This window comes from Capra hircus, chromosome 2 (assembly GCF_001704415.2).
Source record: "Capra hircus breed San Clemente chromosome 2, ASM170441v1, whole genome shotgun sequence".
Classification (NCBI taxonomy): Eukaryota; Metazoa; Chordata; class Mammalia; order Artiodactyla; family Bovidae; genus Capra; species Capra hircus.
The window spans coordinates 42,944,518-42,969,084 of NC_030809.1; the positions used below are offsets into that span (position 1 = coordinate 42,944,518).

The window sequence follows — 24,567 nt, forward strand, 5'->3', positions numbered from 1 at the left end:
ATGTTAAACTGCATCAATATTGGAAAATGGATTATAATCCTGTTTGGAAAACACATGTACACACGACGAAAAATAGAAAAGAGAAAATATCATCTTTATTCTGTTAAGTATAAATATGTTTTGCAAGATGAAAACATACCACTATGTGTATGAGTACAGTGTACTGCACCAGGCCTATAGCAGGAGTTGGGATGTGGGAGCACAGGCAGTACTTAGTAGATGCCATATGCAGCCATTAACTTCCTAACATCTGAATATTTTCAATGTCTGAAATCCATCTGTCTTTAAGAGCTTCCACAACCCCCCTTTAAAGATTTCAGGTCTCCCCTTCTTCCTTCACTAAAACTGTGACTAAGGATCATCACCCTAGCTTCTTCCTACACACCTCCAAATCTTTCTTTACCTATTCAACCCCACTTCTATTTTCTCCCATCTCTGAAGGAAAAATGTCACTCTTCTAAGTCAACTCCAATCTGGACTGGTGTCCTAACTCCATCCATGTTTCCAGAGTCTTATTCTCCCACTTTTCTCTTCATTTGCATCTGGTCTGCTTCCTCTCCACTCTCCTTTGTTTCCTTCCCAGACATTGATGGGTTTTTCCCTACTCATAAATAAATTCCACCCTTTTGAATAGAGGCAAGCCACCCTCTCTTTCCTTTGCCTCAAAAGTGCCTTTTGAAACAGCTCAAGGTCTGTCTTCATTCACTCATCCATTCCCCCCAAAAAGCTTTTACTGAACACTTACTGGTCACTGAGTACTCAGAATGAAAATAAGATCATCACCGGGAAGAGAGAGAGGAGGAAAGGAAGTGACAGTTAAGTTCAGCAGCTCAGTCGTCTCCGACTCTTTGCGACCCCATGAATCGCAGCCCGCCACGCCTCCCTGTCCATCACCAACTCCCGGAGTTCACTCAGACTCACATCCATCGAGTCCATGATGCCATCCAGCCATCTCATCCTCTGTCGTCCCCTTCTCCTCCTGCCCCCAATCCCTCCCAGCATCAGAGTCTTTTCCAATGAGTCAACTCTTCGCATGAGGTGGCCAAAGTACTGGAGCTTCAGCTTTAGCATCATTCCTTCCAAAGAACACCCAGGGCTGATCTTCAGAACGGACTGGCTGGATCTCCTTGCAGTCCAAGGGACTCCCAAGAGTCTTCTCCAATACCACAGTTCAAACGGTGCACCATTACCATGTAACACACTTTGCTGCTGTTCGGCCAAAGAGGACTTGCTGTACCCCACGCACTTCATCACTGTGTCTGCTCACTTCTCCTACTCTTAGCAAATTACCATGACTTACACAAAATTGTAACTTTCCCAAATAAAGAGACATACTACTTTTGTTTCCTCTTCTTCCAATCTGCTTTCTAATCAGTGCCTTGGATATGTTAACAAGTATCTATTAAATAGAATATTGTACCTGCTTATTTAATAGCTTATTTTATTCTACAGCTGTTCACATTTATTTTATTGTATAGTTATTTTATTCATACTTAGAAGAGGTATCCATCTGCTTACTATTAAAATTATATATGACTAAAATTTCAAATGACTTTCATTCACTGCTATTCTCAAATGTCATATCCTCCAAAGCGCCTCCTTTAACCAACTTTCTTAAAATGCCCTTTCCCTTAGCCCCAAACCTTTGTCTGTTATGTTGGTCTTTCTAACACTAACCATGCATGGCTTGCTACATGATTCTGTTGCTCTCCTCCTCGTCTCTTTTCCCCCTCAAGAATATAGGCACCATGAAGGGAGACATTTGTCTTTCGTATCTTCTTCATAGCACCAGTGCCTAGCTGTAACAGGTGCCCAATACTAAACATAATGAAAATAAACCAAGAATAGCATATGCCATGCTCAGGGCATCCTTGAAGAAAGATGTTGAATCTCTCAATGCAAGTAGATGAGTAATTTTCAATTAATTCCACACTTCCTGCATTGTATTTGACAGTGTTGCACGCACTGTGCAGTTTTTCCTCCCACTTTTGTGCCGAAACAGCTTAACCTTTTATTTAAGTGTCTCTGGTCCAAAAAAACATTAAAATTGGGCAGCTCTAATAAATACTACTACATAATGACTCGCTCCAGTTCTCTGCAGTAATTAGTACTCTGGTGATGAAATGTGCCTCTAGGTTCAAAATTTTATAATGTTTTGACAGTTGGAATCTTACCAAGCATGAAATGAACCAATAAAAAATTCTTTTTTTGTTATCATTCTCTAAGCATTAGGAAAAAATATATTCTCAAAATGTAACAGCAGTAATCTAAGAAAATAGTGACCCCCTCAGATTCAAGGGGAGGGTTTATGCAGCATTCAAATGAAGAAAAGATAAATGTAAAATCTCATAACTAAAAGCCGAGAGCAACTTCTGTTTAACAGGCAAGTGCATCTCAATCACCTTGATTAGCAAAGAAAGATAATATGCATTAAAAGCTTCATGCCAGTCAAAAATCTCACAAATACCATATTTTACTTTCTATCTTTACCTCTCTGATGATCATAGTATCTTTAATCATTTTGAATGGTTCTTCATAAGATTGTTTTTACTTGAATGTAAATTTCTCCTCAATATCCTTGCCTCCCAAAGAAAAAAAATTAGCATGGCCCTGACAAGATTTCACAAAATGGGCCAGGATTTCATTTGTATCAGTGAATGTCATGTTTATTACCTAAAATAACAAAAACTACAACCTCAAAGTTAATTTTTACATAAATTGAAAAGTCAAAAGCTTTAAAGGTAGTAAGCATCCCTACAAGCCCAAACATATTCTCTGTGATACCTGAATTATATTACTGGGTTGGCCAAAAGGTGCATTCGGGTTGGAAAAAACTCAAACAAACCCTTTGGCCAACCCAATATTTAAAATTAAAAAGTTATATTATAAAAAGTTCTGGAGATGGACAGTAGAGATGATGGTACAACCATGTGAATATATTTAGTGCCAGGAACTACAGACTTCAGAAATGTAAATTTTGTTATGGATGTTTAACCACAATAAAAATTCTCCTTTATGAGTTAACTAACTTGAACATTAATTTCCTTACATTTTACTCTGGAACATTTATGCTTTATCTGAAGGAATTTTATATTTCCTGAATGCATGCTCTGACATCATAGTAACAGGTTCCAATGGGCCTTGTGGATATTTGACACTTATTAACTTCCTCGAATTTTTAAGGTGCCGAGAAATTGTTAAAGAAATTACTAGAAATGTGTCTCGCTTTATGGCATCAAATTTACCACCATGAAATATGAATTTTCTTTATAAATTATGCAGCAATTCAAGACAAGCTATGTGGTATGAACTCATGATCAACCAGTATATAGTGGTACATATGGCCAAGCACAAAACAAAAACAATATGTGATATTGACAGTATAGCCTCTGAAATGAAATCTATGCTTATAAACTGGTTATTTTTTAAAGATTAAGCTAACGAGTTCTGAACTTTTAACCTATATGGGTTTCATAATTACACAGCTTGAAATCCTCATCAGAAAATCTGTCTGCTCCTGAAATTCAAATCATTTTGCAATCTTGAATAATGCATGGAAACTCTACAGAAATTAAAACATTTCATAAAAGTAAAGAAATTCACAACCTATTTTCTTTTTTGCAAGAGCATAAAGTAACGGAAAAAAATTAGTTGTCACTTCCTTCAGCTCCCCAGCCCACCGCCTTTCCCCACACATCCTATCTCTTTAACAGTGTTTTACAAAAACTATCAATACATAATGGGTAAGGATTCATGGCACAACACCTCCTACATGAGCTAGTGCAAAGACAATGGAATAGAGCACTAGAAAAATACCATGAGCATGGAAAAACAAGCGCAGTGTTTAAATCACTATGGTTAAGAACTTTGGCTTTAGAGATCCGAGTTTGATACCTGACTCAGCCACAGAATGACTCTGTGACAGTAGCGGGGGGCGAAGTCATTTTCCTACAATAGCCTCCAATTTCTATAATTAAAATATATCTTGTTTTTAAAATTTACCTGCAGTAACTACAGTAATTATTAACCAGAATTATAGCACAAAACTTGAAACAGAAAGCAAAAAGGATGTTAAAAATCCCCAAACAAGCAGAGAAAACGATGCTGATTTTACAAATCACTCTTCAAAGAATAAACACTTAGAAAAATGATATGTTAAGAAGTCAAAGAAAAGCATGTTAGTTACCACACAAATTTTGTATGAAAAGTACTTAATATTTATATTTGATTATGTATGCAAAAATTTATATGCCCATTTTAAAATTATGATTCCTTCTATTTGATGTGATTTTAGAAGGTTTTGATGTTCTTTGTATTTTACTGTATTCTAAATGTTTTTAACTTAACAAGTATTAACACTTTCAGCGGAGCCTGGTGGGCTGCCGTCTATGGGGTTGCATAGAGTCGGACACGACTGAAGCGACTTAGCAGCAGCAGCAGCAGCTTTAAGTAACTTCAGAACAAAAGAAAAAACCTACAGATTTGCCTCTTCAAAACTCCTATATCCCACCATCTATTATTTTTTAAATGCTGTTTGTCTTGACACTATCTGTGTGTCACTCACATGCATGAAAGTCACATGCAAAAACTATCTGGCCTTAGACTACTTCTTAAAGCAATTAGACTATACTTTAAACACTATAACCAAGACACTGGCATTATCCCAAAGTAAATGGTGAGAAGTACGAAGTGGATGCCAGGTTTTATGCATGCTTGCAGATCCAGATCTAATGGACAGTGAAAGGAGATATTTTAAAACAATGATTTGGCTGGAGTATTAATCAACTAGATGTCATAATAAAAGATTGTGTGTCAAAAATTCAATCCACGGCTGCATTCCTCTCCTTATATGGAGAAACTATCAAATTGTTTAAATCTATGTTGTTCCTTTCATATAAAGTATAATACCGTTAAAATGGGGCTCAGAATATTCTAACCATAATTATTTTCACTGTATAAACATTAAATTTTCAAATAGAGTTCCAAATAAAATTTTTAAAATCTCTAAATCCCAAATTAGGTTTACTTTTGATGATATTTAGACCGTGAGACTTTATTTTTGAATAAAAGAAACATTTTCCATTTACAAGGAAAGTACTTCGTTTTAGAAAAATCTAAGCAATATGTTGAACTAAATTACCAGGAAACAGACTTCCAAAAGTATTCATTTCAATAAATCTGATGTTCATTTTCAGTTTCTAAATTCCAATAAACCGCAAAGTTTTAAAGAACAGTACCTCAGGATGTTTAACATCCCACTTTTATTTGAATATTCATTTCAAATAACAATGTAGAAAGAAATATACAAGTTCTCAGTCTAAGTTTTCTTAAAACATGCCAACTTGATAAATTTTTTGTTTGTGTGTATATACACAAAAGATACTAAAGTTTAAAATAAGAACTTGGCTAACCAACCATTCCATATTTTAATGCATTATATATGAGCACAAGATACATCTCAGATTGAAGTCTCTGTCAAGTACAAAATATTTCGCCCATTATGTTCAATCATTGCAGTTAAATACTTAACTTCCTTAAATAGTAGTTTCCACTTAGGGAAGAGACATCTAAATAGTTTGAGTGTCTATGCTTTTGACACTAGGCCTCCCTAAGGAAATGTCAACATTAGTTTATCATTTTTCTATGACTTTATTATTCATATTATTGTTTGTTGCTTGTTTTATTTTGACGCTTATCATAGCACTTCTTTTTTTCCCAAGTTATGAGCACACCGAATCTGCAAATTATTTTTCTAACCAGGCACATTCGTTCCTCTACCTCCAGCACATACTCAACTTTCTCACACATCTATGTGTACCCTTTCCCCTATTTCCCTTCAATCCTCCTAAATACACTTAAATATTCCATGTAGTCTGGGGAAAGAGGCAAGTTCTGCAGCTAGCTCAAAGAACTTTGATTTTAACTGGCATGTAGCTACTTAAGGAAAGAATGACCATGATTTAAATGTCAACAGAAAGACCGTTATTCTTATATAACATGGATATAAAATGCATTGACTATTTCACAACACTCTCACTGCCTTAGTGATTAAAAAGAAAAATTCCCATTCTGTCCTATTTAGGGGTCCAGGCACCTTGGTAGTCTCTGGGTTGCCCTTGCTACACCAAGGTATCTCTCTATAACTTGGGTAAGGGTTAGGAGGAGGAGAACATTTCGTCAGGACAAGGTCATCTCTCTCCAGATGATCTGAGAAAACCATGACAAACACCAAACATCTTCGATGCTTGCAGAAAGTTCAAGTGTTAGCCACATTATAGTCTCATGCCACTGGAGAATTATTTAGACTGCTATACTTCGTTCCAAGTTCTGGCAAATTTCTTAACCCGAGTTTTTTTAATCTGTATGAAAAACTGAAAGTATGTCCAAATCTTTGTGCTCACACAGACTGTAGTCCACCAGGCTGGTTCTCCTTCCACGATAGTTTCCACCTCATGCTGGAAGCTGGAGGATGCAGGAGTTCCAAGCCTCAGAATAGAAGAGAATTCAGAGGAAACCTCTTCCAGGAGATACAAAAGAGTTTCCCCAGAAGGCATCGGCATACCTCTGTCCTTGAGCATCTTTGGCACAAACAGAATCGCATCACCATTCTCAAAGTATAGCTGACCTTTGAAGAACAAGAGTTTGAATTGCGCTGGTCCACTTACAACCCCCACCCCGTGTAAATGTACAGTGAACTACACAATCGACAATTAGTTGAATCCTTAGAAATGAAACTGTGGATATGAAGGTCCAACTATAGGACTTGAGAAATAGTGTACTTTGGTATCTGTGGTGGGTCCTGGAATCAACCACCTGCAGGTTTGGACTATAGTCACTGGCACACAGATAAAGGCCCACCCAGACTTACCCTTTGACATGGGTGGTCACATGAGGGAGAAAGATACCTGAGCAAAACTGGAGTTCCCCTAGTGGGGATGGACACTGGGTAAGCACACAACACCACACAATAAGCAGCTGCATAGGCCTACCTCATATTTCTAGATGGAAATGCATGCCTCACTGGCTCATAGTTGGCCTGTTTGGATTAAACTCCAAACCTAAAAGAATTAGTTCCTGGCAAATGTTTGTGCAACTCTTGCTTAGATAGTCACAATAACTCAAGTTCATGCTGTATTAAGCAGCATGCACTTTATTGAAGAGCTATTCGTTATATTGAGCTGAAATGTAATTCCTTAAAACTTCAATGGTCCAGCTTCTTGGGATAGCAATAAACAAATTCAGTCCTTCTTTTCTATGATCTCCAAGATAGCTGAGGACAGTTAGCAGACTCCCTTCAGTCTTCTCAATAGCATCCAAAACAGTGAAAGTGTTAATCCTTTAGTGGTGTCCAACTCTTTGTGACCCCATGGACTGTATCCTGCCAGGATCCCCCGTCCATGGGATTCTCCAGGCAAGAATACTGGAGTAGGTTACCATTTCCTTCTCCAAGGGATCTTCCTGACCCAGGGACTGAACCTGGGTCGCCTGCAATGCAGGAGGATTCTTTTACCATCTGGCCACCATGAAGCCCAAAGAGCATTCAGGTTCAGCATTATTAGCAACATTAGGTAATTCCAATAAGTTATCCCAGAGCTTTGTAAAATTTGTATGTAAAGGACCACATTAGGTTCATTTCAAATGAATACAGTGGCTACTCTCAGCTAGCCATCTAGAAAAGTTTTCACCCTGTTATCAATTACAAACTATTAGATTCAACTTTTTGTCTATATACAGCTGCATATTTCAGATTGATGAGCTATGAGAAACATCTCAAATCATGTTATTTTGCAGTCTCTCGGTCTGCTTATGGTTAAGTATTATGTAAATACCTGTTTCACTTGTAACGTATTTTGAATTGAGATTAATAAAGATATTAAATATGAACAGGCTTCTGTGCTATTTTGCTCCTCTGATTAAAGTCTGCACAAGGAGGCTTTCTTCTTTATTGCTAAGGAAATGTCACTTGATCCTTCAATATTGATTCATAACATCAAAAGAAGGGAAGCTAAAAAGAGAACTTAAAAAGTTAAAGCAGCAAATATAAAGTTCAGTAATCCTGCCAAAATTCTTTAAGCTTCAGTATTCATGGTGGGGATGTACATTTTATCTTTAAACAGAAAATTATATACTTATAGGACTTTAAAAAGCTACAATTTAAAAAGTTTAAAGAAATTAAATATTCTTATTTACTAAAAATTTATCTGCAGATGTTAGGTCGTCCTATAAATACAAATGGAATTTGGAACAAGTACCTCAGAAGTGTTATAAACGTGAATGTGGTTTCAAGAGCAGCCCATTTACAATACGGCTAATTAATAATAGACAGTGAATATGAGGTCCTGGAAATAGAAGAACCAGAATCGAAAAACTACAAACATCATACAAGATTAAGAGTCTGATACAGAGCTACTCCCATGAAATTGCTGAATAGATAACATCTCCTGGTGACACTTAAGCTTCATGGGTCACTTGTCAGTACTGAGAATATCTCCCGGCTGGCCTGTTTCATTTTTTTTCTTAAATCGTGGGACTCCATGTATTCAGGTGCTTTTCTTTTCATAATTTTATCTTATTTCTTGAGATCTCTCTTATCCTAAAAGAGACACCCCACTTCCTTCAAGGAGGCTCCAGCTCCTTTTCATTTTAAGCAATCTACTGTTAATCATTAAGAACTAAGCAGCAAACACATACACACAAATGTTATCAAAGTCGCAGCATCGTGAAAGTGCTGGGAAACTGTCGTTGTACTGTAGTGTAAGCCGTCCTTGTGTGTCCTTGGAAGCTCTGGTATCTTTGCTTTGTACTCATTAAGTTTCAAAGGGTAAGTTCAATTTTCCCCCTTTCAGTACTCTGCCTCTCCCTTCCTGTAATTCTCCCCGTATCCTCTTTGCCAGTTAAAGAGGTCCCCTCTCCCTCATTGAACACCTCACTGGATGACAAGTGAAGACTGTTCTCCTTCCACATAACCAGCCTCCTTCCTACAAACTTCTCTCACATTCCTCTCCTCTGGTTCACTGTTCTTACATGATGGCAAGGCCCTCCTGGATTACAAGTAAACATTTGCTTAAATGCCTTCCTGCTACAGGGAATAAGGGCAAAAGTTCTATATTTGCTTGGTACAACATATTAATATTTCAAAGTGTTACCAGGTACTTACCTGCATTTGATCCTCCTATCAACTCTGTATGGTTGCTGGGAAGGTAGTAGGTGATTTTTAAAATGAGAAAAGTGTTAGAAAGTGATCTAGTTTCATTCTTTTACAAGTGGTTGACCAGTTTTCCCAGCACCACTTGTTAAAGAGATTGTCTTTACTCCATTGTATATTCTTGCCTCCTTTGTCAAAGATAAGGTGTCCATATGTGTGTGGATTTATCTCTGGGCTTTCTATTTTGTTCCATTGATCTATATGTCTGTCTTTGTGCCAGTACCATACTGTCTTGATGACTGTGGCTTTGTAGTAGAGCCTGAAGTCAGGCAAGTTGATTCCTCCAGTTCCATTCTTCTTTCTCAAGATTGCTTTGGCTATTCGAGGTTTTTTGTATTTCCATACAAATCTTGAAATTATTTGTTCTAGTTCTGTGAAAAATGTGGCTGGTAGCTTGATAGGGATTGCATTGAATTTGTAAATTGCTTTGGGTGGTATACTCATTTTCACTATATTGATTCTTCCAATCCATGAACATGGTATATTTCTCCATCTCTTAGTGTCCTCTTTGATTTCTTTCATCAGTGTTTTATAGTTTTCTATATATAGGTCTTTAGTTTCTTTAGGTAGATATATTCCTAAGTATTTTATTCTTTTCGTTGCAATGGTGAATGGAATTGTTTCCTTAATTTCTTTTTCTACTTTCTCATTATTCGTGTATAGGAATGCAAGGGATTTCTGTGTGTTGATTTTATATCCTGCAACCTTACTATATTCATTGATTAGCTCTAGTAATTTTCTGGTGAAACTAGATCACTTTCTAACACCCCACACAAAAATAAACTCAAAATGGATTAAAGATCTAAATGTAAGACCAGAAACTATAAAACTCCTAGAGGAGAACATAGGCAAAACACTCTCAGACATAAATCACAGCAGGAGCCTCTATGATCCACCTCCCAGAATTCTGGAAATAAAAGCAAAAATAAACAAATGGGATCTAATTAAAATTAAAAGCTTCTGCACAACAAAGGAAAATATAAGCAAGGTGAAAAGACAGCCTTCTGAATGGGAGAAAATAATAGCAAATGAAGCAACTGACAAACAACTAATCTCAAAAATATACAAACAACTTCTGCAGCTCAATTCCAGAAAAATAAACGACCCAGTCAAAAAATGGGCCAAAGAACTAAATAGACACTTCTCCAAAGAAGACATACGGATGGCTAACAAACACATGAAAAGATGCTCAACATCACTCATTATTAGAGAAATGCAAATCAAAACCACAATGAGGTACCACTTCACACCAGTCAGAATGGCTGCGATCCAAAAATCTGCAAGCAATAAATGCTGGAGAGGGTGTGGAGAAAAGGGAACCCTCCTACACTGTTGGTGGGAATGCAAACTAGTACAGCCACTATGGAGAACAGTGTGGAGATTCCTTAAAAAATTGCAAATAGAACTACCTTATGACCCAGCAATCCCACTGCTGGGCATACACACCGAGGAAACCAGAATCGAAAGAGACACATGTACCCCAATGTTCATCGCAGCACTGTTTATAATAGCTAGGACATGGAAACAACCTAGATGTCCATCAGCAGATGAATGGATAAGAAAGCTGTGGTACATATACACAATGGAGTATTACTCAGCCATTAAAAAGAATTCATTTGAATCAGTTCTGATGAGATGGATGAAACTGGAGCCGATTATACAGAGTGAAGTAAGCCAGAAAGAAAAACACCAACACAGTATACTAACACATATATATGGAATTTAGGAAGATGGCAATGACGACCCTGTATGCAAGACAGGGAAAGAGACACAGATGTGTATAATGGACTTTTGGACTCAGAGGGAGAGGGAGAGGGTGGGATGATTTGGGAGAATGACATTCTAACATGTATACTATCATGTAAGAATTGAATTGCCAGTCTATGTCTGATGCAGGATACAGCATGCTTGGAGCTGGTGCATGGGGATGACCCAGAGAGATGTTATGGGGAGGGAGGTGGGAGGGGGGTTCATGTTTGGGAACACATGTAAGAATTAAAGATTTTAAAATTAAAAAAAAAAAAAATTTTAAAAAATAAATAAATAAAATAAAATGAGAAAAGTGAGGTTGAAAGAGGTTAGAGTAATAAAATGAAAAACCTGGACTCAAATGGCTAAAGCCCAATGCTCACCCATATAACACTCCAGAATATTCCTTGAGTAAAGCTGATCTCAGCTAGATACTGCAGGGGCGGAGGGGGGGGTTGGCAGTGGCGGGGACCACGATCTGATTAAATCTATACATACTTTATACATACTTACCTATTACAATGTGGTGTTCAACTAGCACCCAGAGGTATTTATATTTTTGAAAGAGGATGTTTTATAACTTATGTAGCTTTATATTGGTGTCATTTCAGGTAACAATGAAATTGCCATTTATACATTATATAAATCAAAATAGATGTATTTTTTAAATACTAATGATGGTCACATAACTCTTGGGCATAGATATAACTATACAAATAGCCTCAAAAGAAGCTATTGCAAAAGAGAACATTGGTCCAATAACATATGGTTAAAGGCATGCTTCGGAAAAGGCAATGGCAACCCATTCCAGTACTCTTGCCTGGAAAATCCCATGGATGGAGAAGCCTGGTGGGCTGCAGTCCATGGGGTCACTAAGAGTTGGACATGACTGAGCGAATTCACTTTCAATTTTCACTTTCATGTGTTGGAGAAGGAAATGGCAACCCACTCCAGTGTTCTTACCAGGAGAATCCCGGGGTAGGGGGAGCCTGGTGGGCTCTGTCAATGGGGTCGCACAGAGTCGGACACGACTGAAATGACTTGGCAGCAGCAGCAGCAGCAAAGACATGCTTGTAAAGGAAGAAATGCTGATTTTTTTCTTTTAGAATTATGTTTTAGCTCTAAGTAAAGATTATTATAATCTCTAGTTTCATTGCCTTTTTCCCTTCAACCAAACTTGAAGCTTTACATACATGTTAAAAATTTTCTTATATTTTACTGTTGATTATACTCAAATGCCTAGCTAAACTAACAGCACTATCAAGTGTGACCATTTCTTTCCAACTCCCAGTGAAACCTTTGCATCACAGATGTGCACAAGCATGCTCAGGGCAAGTATATATGCACCCCACACGCACACACACACACACACATCTGTGCACAGATTCTCTTTCATTCACTCCCAGTCACACACATTATCATTGCCAACTAAGTAAATTGCAGAAGGCATCAGGGAGAATGTATTGGACACAGGCATCACCTGGATTACTTTGCTTTACATTACTGTCTACCAACACCATTTGTCTTTGCCATAGTAAGGTCACAAAGGCATTGATTCCAAAGTGCTCCTCTGAGGTTGGAACATGCCTACAAACTGCATCATGATAAAAAATTTAAAAGACACAGCATAGTTAAGTGGAAAAAAAAAAAAAAGATGGACAATTAAACCTTCAGTTCCAGTTATAACTAACTGAATCCAAGCCACAAGTAAGAAGTCCAGGTGTTAGATATTTGAAAAGACTATCCCAGTCCTAAAGGAGTATACAAGACATTTGGAGAGACAAAACTAAGACTTAACAAGTTAAACCATAGTAAAATTTAGGATTTGAAAAAGGCAATTGATAAGTGTTATTAAGCAATAATATATTTTTAAAAGACTACTTAATGATTTCTATAAAATTATAGTCACAGAGAATTTATTCAGGATTGTGAGTCTGAAAACAAACTAGAAAAAAATGCAGTCTGACCTGGATCTTGAAAGATAGCAAAGGATGGAGCAGCAGGAATACACATTATTTACATGTATAAAGTACTTCCTAATTTCCACTGTACTTTCATATAACATTTCTCAATCTTCCCAAAGATATTGTGAAAACATTATCATTAATCATTCATTTTATCAAGGAAAAAAAAAAAAACCTAGCATTTAGAGTAGTTAAATGGTTTGCTTAAGACCAGAAAACTCACATACATATACTTATTCACTCACTCATCCTGTTTTACTCCACCACCTCAGCAGTTATGAAATGCCAGGCACCTGGTACACAGCAGTGAACAAAGACCCTTTCTTCATGGAGCTTTCATTCTATAATATACTGAATGAATCCTGAATAAGCAGGAAGTAGGGACAAGTACACTCCAGACAAGTGAAATGTTGTTAAGCAAGCCATGGAGCAAAAAAGCACGTGGTACCTGAGAGAATAGTCATTATGGTCCTTTTATTCCTTCTGAGGTTTGAGAAGGTTGAGTTTGAGAAAAATAGTTTGGAGATGTTCTGAGTTCTCTAAACATAATATATGGCCATGAGCTTTAACCTTGATTTTGTAAACACTGGAAGCAATGGCACCACTTAGGCAATACTTTAGGAATAAGATAATCCACCTTAATAATAGTAGTTGGTTAATGATAGTAACACTTATTAATGGCTCACCACAAGCCAGGTACTTTCCTAAACACTTCATGTATTAACTTGTAAAATTAGCACTTATTTTAGCTCCAAATGTCCAAGAGGAAACTATAGACAAGAAGATTAAGTAAGTTGCCCAAAGCCAAGAGAGACAGCAGAGCCAAGAGATGAACTGACTCTGCCTGTGCAGAATGCAAGCTCGCAGCCACTTTGTGTCTCAGTGCATCTGTGCCAAAAACACTTGAGGGGTATGAAGGGCAAGAAAAGACCACCAATTCCTTATCAACTAAGTTAGCCCTGCATGAAATTTTATTTTAGATTTAAATTTAAAAGCTGTATAAATGGAAAGAGGGGAACAGATACATAAATTAGGTTCAAAGAATAAACTGGATTAAATATTTTTAAAATAACTGCAAGTACAAGCCTGGAAGAAAGAGTAGGAGAAGATGCTCCTACTGACGACAGGAATAAGGAAGTCGATGGAGGAAACCAACGTGGAGTGGGAAATTCAGCAGTTTTGATCCACATCAGATGTTATCAGCATCCCAGAGAGGAAATGCAGAAACGGACTCAGGAAAAAAAGAAGCTGGAAATATGGAGCCCTGTAAATTACCCTTGGTTCAGATAAACCTCCCTTGGAAGATGATGAAGTTAAGGTACATGATTGTTGAGGTCTCTTTTGCTTCTATGATTCTGTAACTTTGTAATTCTATAAGCAGAGAGCACTCTTTAAAAGATAAAGATGTGTTTTTTTTGGTCCAGATAATCCTTTTGGGCTTCTGCACTTATTTCTGAAACATTCTCCAAACTTCCTCGCAAATGCACTTTCAAAACATCAACAACTGTTGAATCAAAGAAAAACAACCTCCCAAAACCATATTTTGACTTCTTAAAAGTCAAGGGCTTAAAACAGCTGTTTCTCTTTGAAACGGATTTTTATAGACAAAATTAGAACTCAAAAATAATATAGGACCTTTTTTCTTAAGGAGTATACCTTAATTTAGCAATTTCCTATCCCTAGAGAAATACTATGTATCTCATAAATTGTTCAACTACATATAGAAAAAGTTTTATACTTTATCACCACCACCCAATAAACGTGCAACCAGTGAAGAGGAAGATGGAAAGAAGACTAAATATTTTTACAAATCCAAAAATTTTGCTTCAGCCTTAAAACTTACAAAACCATACGTAAATATTAGTATGGTTGGTAACCATGAAAAAACTGACAATCACTAGTTGAAATATAAACCCTGATTGTATTAGCTATGATTGTGTATCTGAGTTGTGCTAGAAATACAGTGAAAATACATCATCAGGAAATATCTCCTGTGAGTTGGTTTCTGTGTAGCTGGCGACTCCACTAGAGGGCAACAAAGTGTGCTCAGAAAGCTTTCTGGGCTTTAGGACTGAGTGATTTTAGGTCCCAAGTTCACTGTGCAAATCAGTCTCCAGTTCAAAACCACAATAGAACCCTGAATGCTTCTTGGTTTATCAAACAATAAGTCTTGATAAAGGAATTCGCATTTTAAAATAAGGCATACTGGCATTTTCATTCCCCAAATAATATCAATCTAAATGCTTTTTCATAAAAAAAACTTCCTATAAAACTGAAACAGTGTAATGACTGTTAAACTAATTTTAAAAGGATTTTTAAAATTAAAATGCACCATAACACAGTTTGATATTTCAGTAGTTTAAATATTTAATGTTTAAATCAAAACTCACAGGTAAATATTGCACTATCAAAACCTTACTACTGTTGTTATCATATCCTGGGAAGTCCATCTTTCAGTGTCATATCTTTTTGCCTTTTCATACTGTTCATTGGGTTCAGAGAATGCACTGGTCATAGCAAACACCTGATTCCAACAACACAAGAGAAAAATCTACACATGGACGTCAGCAGCCGGTCAATACTGAAATAAGATCGATTATATTCAGTTCAGTTCGTTTCAGTTCAGTCACTCAGTCATGTTCAATTCTTTGCGACCCCATGAATTGCAGCATGCCAGGCCTCCCTGTCCATCACCAACTCCCAGAGTTAACCCAAACTTATGTCCATCAAGTCGGTGATGCCATGCAGCCATCTCATCCTCTGTCGTCCCCTTCTCCTCCTGCCCCCAATCCCTCCCAGAATCAGGGTCTTTTCAAATGAGTCAACTCTTTGCCTGAGGTGGCCAAAGTATTGGAGTTTCAGCTTCAACATCAGTCCTTCCAATGAACTCCCAGGACTGATCTCCTTTAGGATAGACTGGTTGGATCTCCTTGTAGTCCAAGGGACACTCAAGAGTCTTTTCCAACACCACAGTTCAAAAGCATCAATTCTTTAGCACTCAGCTTTCTTCACAGTCCAACTCTCACATCCATACATGACTACTGGAAAAACCATAGCCTTGACTAGATGGACCTTTGTTGGCAAAGTAATGTCTCTGGTTTTTAATATGTTATCGAGGTTGGTCATAACTTTCCTTCCAAGGAGCAAGCATTTTTTGATTTCATGGCTGCAATCACCATCTGCAGTGATTTTGGAGCCCTCCAAAATAAAGTCTGACACTGTTTCCACTGTTTCCCCATCTATTTCCCATGAAATGATGGGACCAGATGCCATGATCTTCGTTTTCTGAATGTTAGCTTTAAGCCAACTTTTTCACTCTTCTCTTTCACTTTCATCAAGAGGCTTTTTAGTTCCTCTTCACTTTCTGCTATAAGGCTGGTGTCATCTGCATATCTGAGGTTCTTGATATTTCTCCCGGCAATCTTGATTCCAGCTTGTGCTTCTTCCAGTCCAGCATTTCTCATGATGTACTCTGCATAGAAGTTAATTAAGCAGGGTGACAATATACAGCCTTGACGTACTCCTTTTCCTATTTGGAACCAGTCTGTTGTTCCATGTCCTGTTCTAACTGTTGCTTCCTGACCTGCACACAGATTTCTCAAGAGGCAGGTCAGGTAGTCTAGTGTTCCCATCCCTTCCAGAATTTTCCACAGTTTATTGTGATCCACACAGTCAAAGCTGCTGGCATAGTCAATACAGCAGAAATAGATATTTTTCTGGAACTCTCTTGGTTTTTCAGTGATCCAGCAGATGTTGGCAATCTGATCTCTGGTTCCTCTACCTTTTCTAAAACCAGCTTATGATTATTTGCAGCCAAAGATGGGGAAGCTCTATACAGTCAGCAAAAACAAGACCGGGAGCTGATTGTGGCTCAGATCATGAACTCCTTATTGCCAAATTCAGACTGAAATTGAAGAAAGTAGGAAAAGCCACTAGACCACTCAGGTATGACCTAAATCAAATCCCTTACGATTATACAGTGGAAATGACAAGCAGATTCAAGGGATTAGATCTGATAGAGAGAGTGCCTGAAGAACTATGGACGGAAGTTTGTTACATGGTACAGGAGGCAGTGATCAAGATCATCCCCAAGAAAAAGAAATGTAAAAAGGAAAAACGTTTGTCTGAGGAGGCCTTACAAATACCTATGAAAAGAAGAGACATGAAGGCAAAGGGAAAAAGGAAAGATACACGCATCTGAATGCAGAGTTCGCAAGAATAGCAAGGAGAGATAAGAAAGCCTTCCTCAGCAATCAATGCAAAGAAATAGAGGAAAACAATACAACGGGAAATATTAGAGATCTCTCCAAGAAAATTAGAGATACCAAGGGAACATTTCATGCAAAGATGGGCTCAATAAAGGACAGAAATGGTATGGACCTAACAGAAGTTGAAGATATTAAGAAGTGGTGGCAAGAACAGAGGAACTATACAAAAAACATCTTTATGACCCAGATAACAACGATGGTTTGATCACTCACCTAGAGACAGATATCCTGGAATGCAAAGTCAAGTGGGCCTTAGGAAGCATCACTATGAACAAAGCTAGTGGAGGTGATGGAATTCCTGTTGAGCTATTTCAAATCCTAAAAGATGATGCTGTGAAAGTGCTGCACTCAATATGCCAGCAAATCTGGAAAACTCAGCAGTGGCCACAGGACTGGAAAAGGTCACTTTCATTCCAATCCCAAAGAAAGGCAATGCCAAAGAATGCTCAAACTACCACACAATTGCCCTCATCTCACATGCTAGCAAAGTAATGCCCCAAATTCTCCAAGCCAGGTTTCAACAGTACGTGAACTGTGAACTTCCAGATGTTCAATCTGGATTTTTAAAAGGCAGAGGAACCAGAGATCAAATTGCCAACATCTGTTGGATCATCCAAAAAGCAAGAGAGTTCCAGAAAAACATCTACTTCTGCTTTACTGACTATGCCAAAGCCTTTGACTGTGTGGATCACAACAAACTGTGGAAAATTCTGAAAGACATGGGAATACCAGACCACCTGACCTGCCTCCTGAGAAATCTCCATGCAGGTCAAGAAGCAACAGTTAGAATTGGACATGGAACAACAGACTGGTTCCAAATCAGGGAAGGAGTAAGTTCAGGCTGTATATTGTGACCCTGCTTATTTAACTTAAATGCAGAGTACATCCTGCAAAATGCTGGGCTAGATGAAGCACAAGCTGGAATCAAGATTGCCAGAAGAAATACCAATAACCTCAGAGACACAGTTGACAGCACCATTAAGGCAGAAAGTAAAGAAGAACTAAAGAGCCTCTTCATGAAAGTGAAAGAGGAGAGTGAAAAAGTTGGCTTAAACATTCAGAAAACTAAGATCATGGCATCTGGTCCCATCACTTAATGGCAAATAGATGGGGAAACTGTGACACACTTTATTTTGGGGGGCTCCAAAATCACTGCAGATGGTGACTGCAGCCATGAAATTAAAAGATGTTTGCTCTTTGGAGGGCTTGCCCTGTGGCTCAGCTGATAAAGAATCTGCCCACAATGTGGGAGACCTGGGTTCGGTCCCTGGGTTGGGAAGATCCCCTGGAGAAGGGAAAGGCTACCCACTCTAGTATTCTGGCCTGGAGAATGCCATGGGCTGTATAGTCCATGGGATCTCAAAGAGTCGGACAGGACTTTTTGCTCCTTGGAAGAAAAGATATGACCAACCTAGGTAGCATATTAAAAAGCAAAGACATTACTTTGCCGACAGAAGTTCATCCAGCCAAAACTATGGTTTTTCCAGCAGTCATGTATGGATGTGACAGTTGGATTATACAGAAAGCTGAACACCAATAACTGATGCTTTGAACTGTGGTGTTGGAGAAGACTCTTGAGAGTCCCTTGGATGGTAGGGAGATCAAACCAGTCAATCCTAAAGGAAATCAGTCTTGAAGATTCATTGGAAGGACTGATGCTGAAGCTGAAACTCCAATACTTTGGCCACTTGATGGGAAGAACTGACTCATTGGAAAAGACCCTGACGCTGGGAAAGATCAAAGGTGGCAGGAGAAGGGGACGACAGAGGATGAGATGGTTGGTGGCATCACCGACAAGATGGACATGAGTTTGAGCAAGCTTTGGAAGTTGGTTATGGACAGGGAAGCTTGGCGTGCTGCAGTCCATGGGGTCCCAAAGATTCAGAGTTGACTGAGTAACTGAAATGAACGGTTATCCTTTGAATGCTTAACTATATTCCATACTGCACTTAAAATTTTTTTATAATTTATATAGTTTTCCTATACTGACCCTGTAAAACTAACTTTTATATGTCTTTTATAAAGGGGTAAATCAAGAATAAGACATGAAAAAACATAACCGAGCACACATAGCTAACAAGGGATAAAGTTGAACTGAAACTATAGTATCTGAGGACCAAATTTCATGGGTGATTCAGGGGGCCAACCCACCCCTGGTGGAGTCCAGGAGAACTACTCTCATCTCTTCAGAATGAATCTCTATGATAGTCAAAGATAGAAACATTCTGCCTATATACCTTATCACATAGTATAATTACACTTTTGTATATGTAATAAAACAATGGCAGTATTCAAGTTTACATGATATAAGTTATACATTGCCATATTTTCCTTGTCTTACAGCATCTTAAAAGTCAAGCTAGTATGAAACTTGAGAAGACCATCATCACTTTAAAAGTTTAAAAGAGAGTAAAAGACAGCACATCAATGTCCTATTGCTGCCATAACAAATCACCTCAAACAGTGAATTCAAACAAGACAAATTCATCTTAGAGTTCTGGAGGGGAGAAGTCTGAAATGGGCTCATTCGTCTGAAATCAAGCTGTGAGCAGGGCTGTACTCCTTCTGGAGACATGCCTTTTCCGGCTCCTGGAAGCTGTCTACATTGTATGGCTGTATTTTCAAATCACACATTGGCCAGCTGACAGTTTCCTCTTCCATATATAAGGATCCTTATGTTTACATGTAGCCCACCCAAAAAACCCAAGACAATCTCTTCACTTTAAGGTCTCTCACTTAATTAAATCTGCTATGTAAGAGTTACTCACGGGTTCTGGGCATTAGGACACAGACATCTCTGGGGGCCCTGCCTTCCTCAGACAGCATGGTACATGGTGTCCTGCATGTGGTGTACACTATACATGTGAACTGCACACAGTGGTTAGACTGCAGGTGTATTCCATAAATCCATCTAGAATTAAACTTGTGACTAGATTGAATTATCCAGGTCCTGGGAAAGGAGGTACAAGAGAAAGTAACAAAGGTAAAAGTAGCAGACCTCTGTAGTAAATCAGATGCCGGCTACAGGCATAGAGAGCTGGAGTTAACTGTGCATGCACAGCGTACTAGTTTAGAATCCATTCTGCTACTCTCCATAATTCCACTACATATCTTAACAATGGCAGTAACTGTGTAAAAGCAAATTCGTGCTTATTTATGATTGATGAATTTTCATAGTTAGAAATCATAGATACAAACACCCTGTAACACACTGCCTTAGCATATTGCAGAAGAGAAAAAGAGAGCATGGAGACTTCTGCCATTACTACCTGTGTGAGCTTTGGCAAGTGACTCAATTTTTGTGAATTGTTCTTAGAAATTAAAAATGGGGATAATACATAGCTTCCCTGGGTCAGGAATATCCCCTGAAGAAGAGAATGGCTACCCACTCCAGTACTCTGGCCTGGAGAATTCCACAGAAAGAAGAGCCTGGGGAGCTACAGTTCATGGGGAAGCAAAGAGTCGGACACAAATGAACGGCTGACACTTTCCCTTTTGCACAAATACTAGTTATCATAAGACTCAAAATTCCAAAGCTGCTCCAATAATATTTTGACAAAATATAGGCTAGAAATAGTGCAACAGAGCAAAAAGTTGGTTCTCCTGTGATTTTAATGGGAAATCAAGTTTAAAAGAAAATAAAACCTCCCAAAGAGATATCATATATGCATTATGCACTGTGTTGGCCAAAGGAATAACAGAAGACCAAAGACAAACCACTTAGGGTACCAGAAATTTCGAAAGTCATGTCTTTAGAAAATCAATTAAAATCTATTAGCTTCCCGACTGATTTTTTAAGCAGAATACCACTTAACCTCTAACTGCTACTTAAGGGTACTGGATGGCTCTTTCATACACTACATTAACAGCTTCAGTCTTTCCTGCTTTCCAACTCTAAATTTCTGTTTTTCCTATGTCACCCTTTCCAGTTAGGCCATCAGTGGTTCCTAACACCGTTTCTCAACTGTGGTCAGAGTCTTTCCTTGAGCTGAGAAGCACGGGCTAGAGCACAACAATTACATATATCCACCCATGTTTCTTTGGGCTTCCTTCTCCATATACTCTAAACGTAAGCTATGATTAGGTAATCAACTTGAAAAACAGTAGAACTGCAGTTTTATCCAAGCTCAGTACTGTCTCAAAGTTGTTTGAAACGTCATTAAATATCCACAAATAACATTTATAAATACTGCTTAATCTAAAATGACAGAAAGGAAAGGTTAACAAGTCTGGCAGAGACTTCTTTCCACACCGGACAACTGGGTTGTAAGGAAATTTTAAGATTGCAGAGAGAATGTCAGAAAGAAAAAATAATAATGCTGTCTTTTTCACTTCTATCATTTTTTAAAAAAGAAAAGGGAATGCGATTATTTTTGGCAACATCAAAAGTGTAAATTTTCATCAACTCTGCAGAAAAATAACAATTAGGTTTCACATTGCAATGTTAAAGTAGGTTAAAGGAATGAGTAAACTTGTACCCAAATAGTACTAATTCTTTGCTGGGATTTTAACTGGTTATCTCACTTTCCTACCTTATTTAGTAATAGTGATGTAGTCCTTTCAAAACAGATTATAAAGCTGTTTCTATGTCTAGCAAATGGATTATGGTTAAAAAGTGCAATGCCAAGATAGTTAAAAACAATTCTCGAAAAGGAAGGAGGTCCACAGGACAAATGATTTCCCTGCATGGGTCATGGGCTCACCCTGCCTGTAATGAGCTCCTGGATGAGGCTGGGGTGAGACATTTTCTTCTGGCTCTTCTTAATCTTGCCGCATTTCAGCTTTTCATTTTAATACAGAGGACATCAGTGAAATTTGAAATGGGAAGACCTTTTTCATTAATAAACCACCCAAATATCTAGAGTATTGAAAAGAAGAAAGAAGATGTAGAGAAAAAAAAAAAAACAAAGTAAAAAAGGGGAAAAACAGAAGTGAAAATCCTCCTCTTGTGTTTCAAGGTAAATACCACTTTATTATTTACCATGATACCAAACAATAAGAAGTGTGCATCAAAATCACATACAGCAAGAGTCAGCTGTAGAGAAAAAAGTCTTCCTTTTTGCCCAAATTCAAACGTGTTCTTTGAGAATCAAGTCTGGATAAAATAGTGTACCAGATATTATGAATACAAGAAACAAAAAGGAGTTAAAATCTCTCAGTCCATGTCCTCTAGGAGCTTACAATCATTTAGGGAGATAAGTTTCATAGGAAACAGCTAATTAAAATGCAAAGCAAAAGAGGGTGAAAGCCAACAGAAAACAGGGAAAATAAATGCATATAATGTATGCAAAGACTAATGTAAATTTCAACAGGACAAAAAAATCTTATGGAAAAGGAAAATGCAAATATAATATAATTTCAATAAAGCAGTTATTTATATTCCAGTCCAGTTGATTAAAACACACATACACCCCTACCCTTGGCATAAAAACAATACAGAGAAACATGTTTACAGACTTCAATTAGCCTAGTACTAACAGCACTAAGGATGCACAGCTGAAGAAAATTAGAAGTAAGGATCTTAGGAAAAGCTGCAGTTCAAGTCTGGAGAACACATTAGCCATTAATCACAGGAGCCCAAAACAGATATAATAAAAAATAAATAAATAAATTTTCACAGCAGTAAGCCAGCGTATCCCGTTTGAATAGTTTACACCTTTCTCAGTTTAGCATCAGAAGAATCATCCCATTAAAATAAGATATTTGCAGTGGGATTATTTCCACATATGTGGCAAAACATGTTTAAACTTTTTGAAAGATTCAAGTCAGTGTTTTTCACTTCAGCAATAAAGACAGACTACCACTCAAGATAGTTGCTTGCCAGCTACTTTAAGAACAAACTTCACCATAGTTCTTCATAAGACTTTGCTCCCCACTGTAGGCTCTCCTTTGAACCACATGCGAATCCCAAGCATTAAGTTGAATATTTAGCAAAGGCCACAAATAAACTTCAGAGCCAGCAATGACAATGAGAATCGAAACAGCTTCAGAGACTGACACTAATTTACTGAGGCATATCAGGAACTCTTGGGAATGAAGTGTCTGCTAATTAGGCCACCATGAACAGATTCCCAAACCTTGACAAAGTTTTTCTAAGCATCTGATGATGAACCTTGATTTATGGGCTGTCTAGGTAAAAATCGAACAGATGGCACCTTTTAACAATAATTGACACCTGAGTTTGTTAAGGATCTCAGTCTCTAGGAAAACATGTGGCTCTATAGAGGAAAACGACATAGAACACTTTTCGAGGCATCTACCTTATCTTTGTCTTCAACGACATCTGCCAAGACATCATCTGGATCCAGGATTCCTCCATCTGTGTATTCTAAGTGATGAATCTTCACCCAGTAGGCAGGATCCTGTGGGAGGACAACCAAGAACGTTCATAACTAAAGCTTTTTTTATAATAAAAGATAAAATGAATCTTAATTTTAAAAAGACTCATTAAAAATACACTGTAGCAATAATAAAACTTTTAAACACCTAACACAAATGTTATCTGTTTATCTGTATATCTGTGGCATGATTATCCTGTTTAAGTCAGTAAATCAAAGTATACATGTTTTAACAGTTTTCCAGGAAGATAAATGGCAATGGAAAAATAAGTTGCCCTAGCCATTTGTACAGCATATTCAAGGAATTTTGAATAACCTTTGATTTAAGGGCTTCCCTGGTGGCTCAGATGGAAAAGAGTCGCCTGCAACGCAGGAGACCCAGGTTCGATTCCTGGGTTGGGAAGATCCTCTGGAAAAGGGAATGGCTACCCACTCCAATATTCTTGCCTGGGAAATCATCCATGGGGTCACAAAGAGTCAGACACAACTGAGCAACTAATACTAGGTAATCTCAAGAATAATCAGGAAAAGAAAGATCTTCTCAAAAGTACTTTCTGAAACTGAGATCCTAAAGCTGTAGGAAAAAATCAAAAGTTAGACATCTGTGATGGTAATAGCTATCATCTCAGGTACACAACTGCAGTGAGATAACCAAAATCCTTTTCAACTTTTCATATCTCTGTGCTGTGCACATACCCTCAACTCTGAAACTGGCAATGGCATCTGAAACAAGAGCTCCAGCACTGATTTCCAATCCCCGAAGCATGGGAGAAACTAGAACTGTGTTCACAGTCAAATGCAGGAAGGAGCGCTCGCTGAATTGGGGTGGTGATTTAGGGGATTTCCAAGTATTGTTTTTATTAAAAAAATTGCTTCAAACTCTAAGGCCTCAGGAATTACTCTCCCAACTGGATATGTAGCTAGACACTCTGCTCTGATTCAGGTCTGTTACTTCTATACCACCTGTTTCTGGAAATGATATAGTAGTTATCCATTATAACAATAAGAACAAGAACCAATGAATGAAGAAAAACATGAATAAA

At 37.9% G+C, this 24,567-nt stretch overlaps 1 protein-coding gene across 2 annotated transcripts in view; it reads right to left on the bottom strand.

Annotated features, from left to right (window-relative positions):
- The window catches only part of PARD3B (par-3 family cell polarity regulator beta), a 1,161,921-nt gene that overhangs the window by 987,527 nt on the left and 149,827 nt on the right, over nt 1-24,567 (bottom strand). For both annotated transcript variants that reach the window (XM_018060563.1, XM_018060570.1), the window contains exon 2: nt 23,447-23,548. In XM_018060563.1, the coding sequence (XP_017916052.1) occupies nt 23,447-23,548 (102 nt within the window). The remainder of the gene's footprint in view (nt 1-23,446; nt 23,549-24,567) is intronic.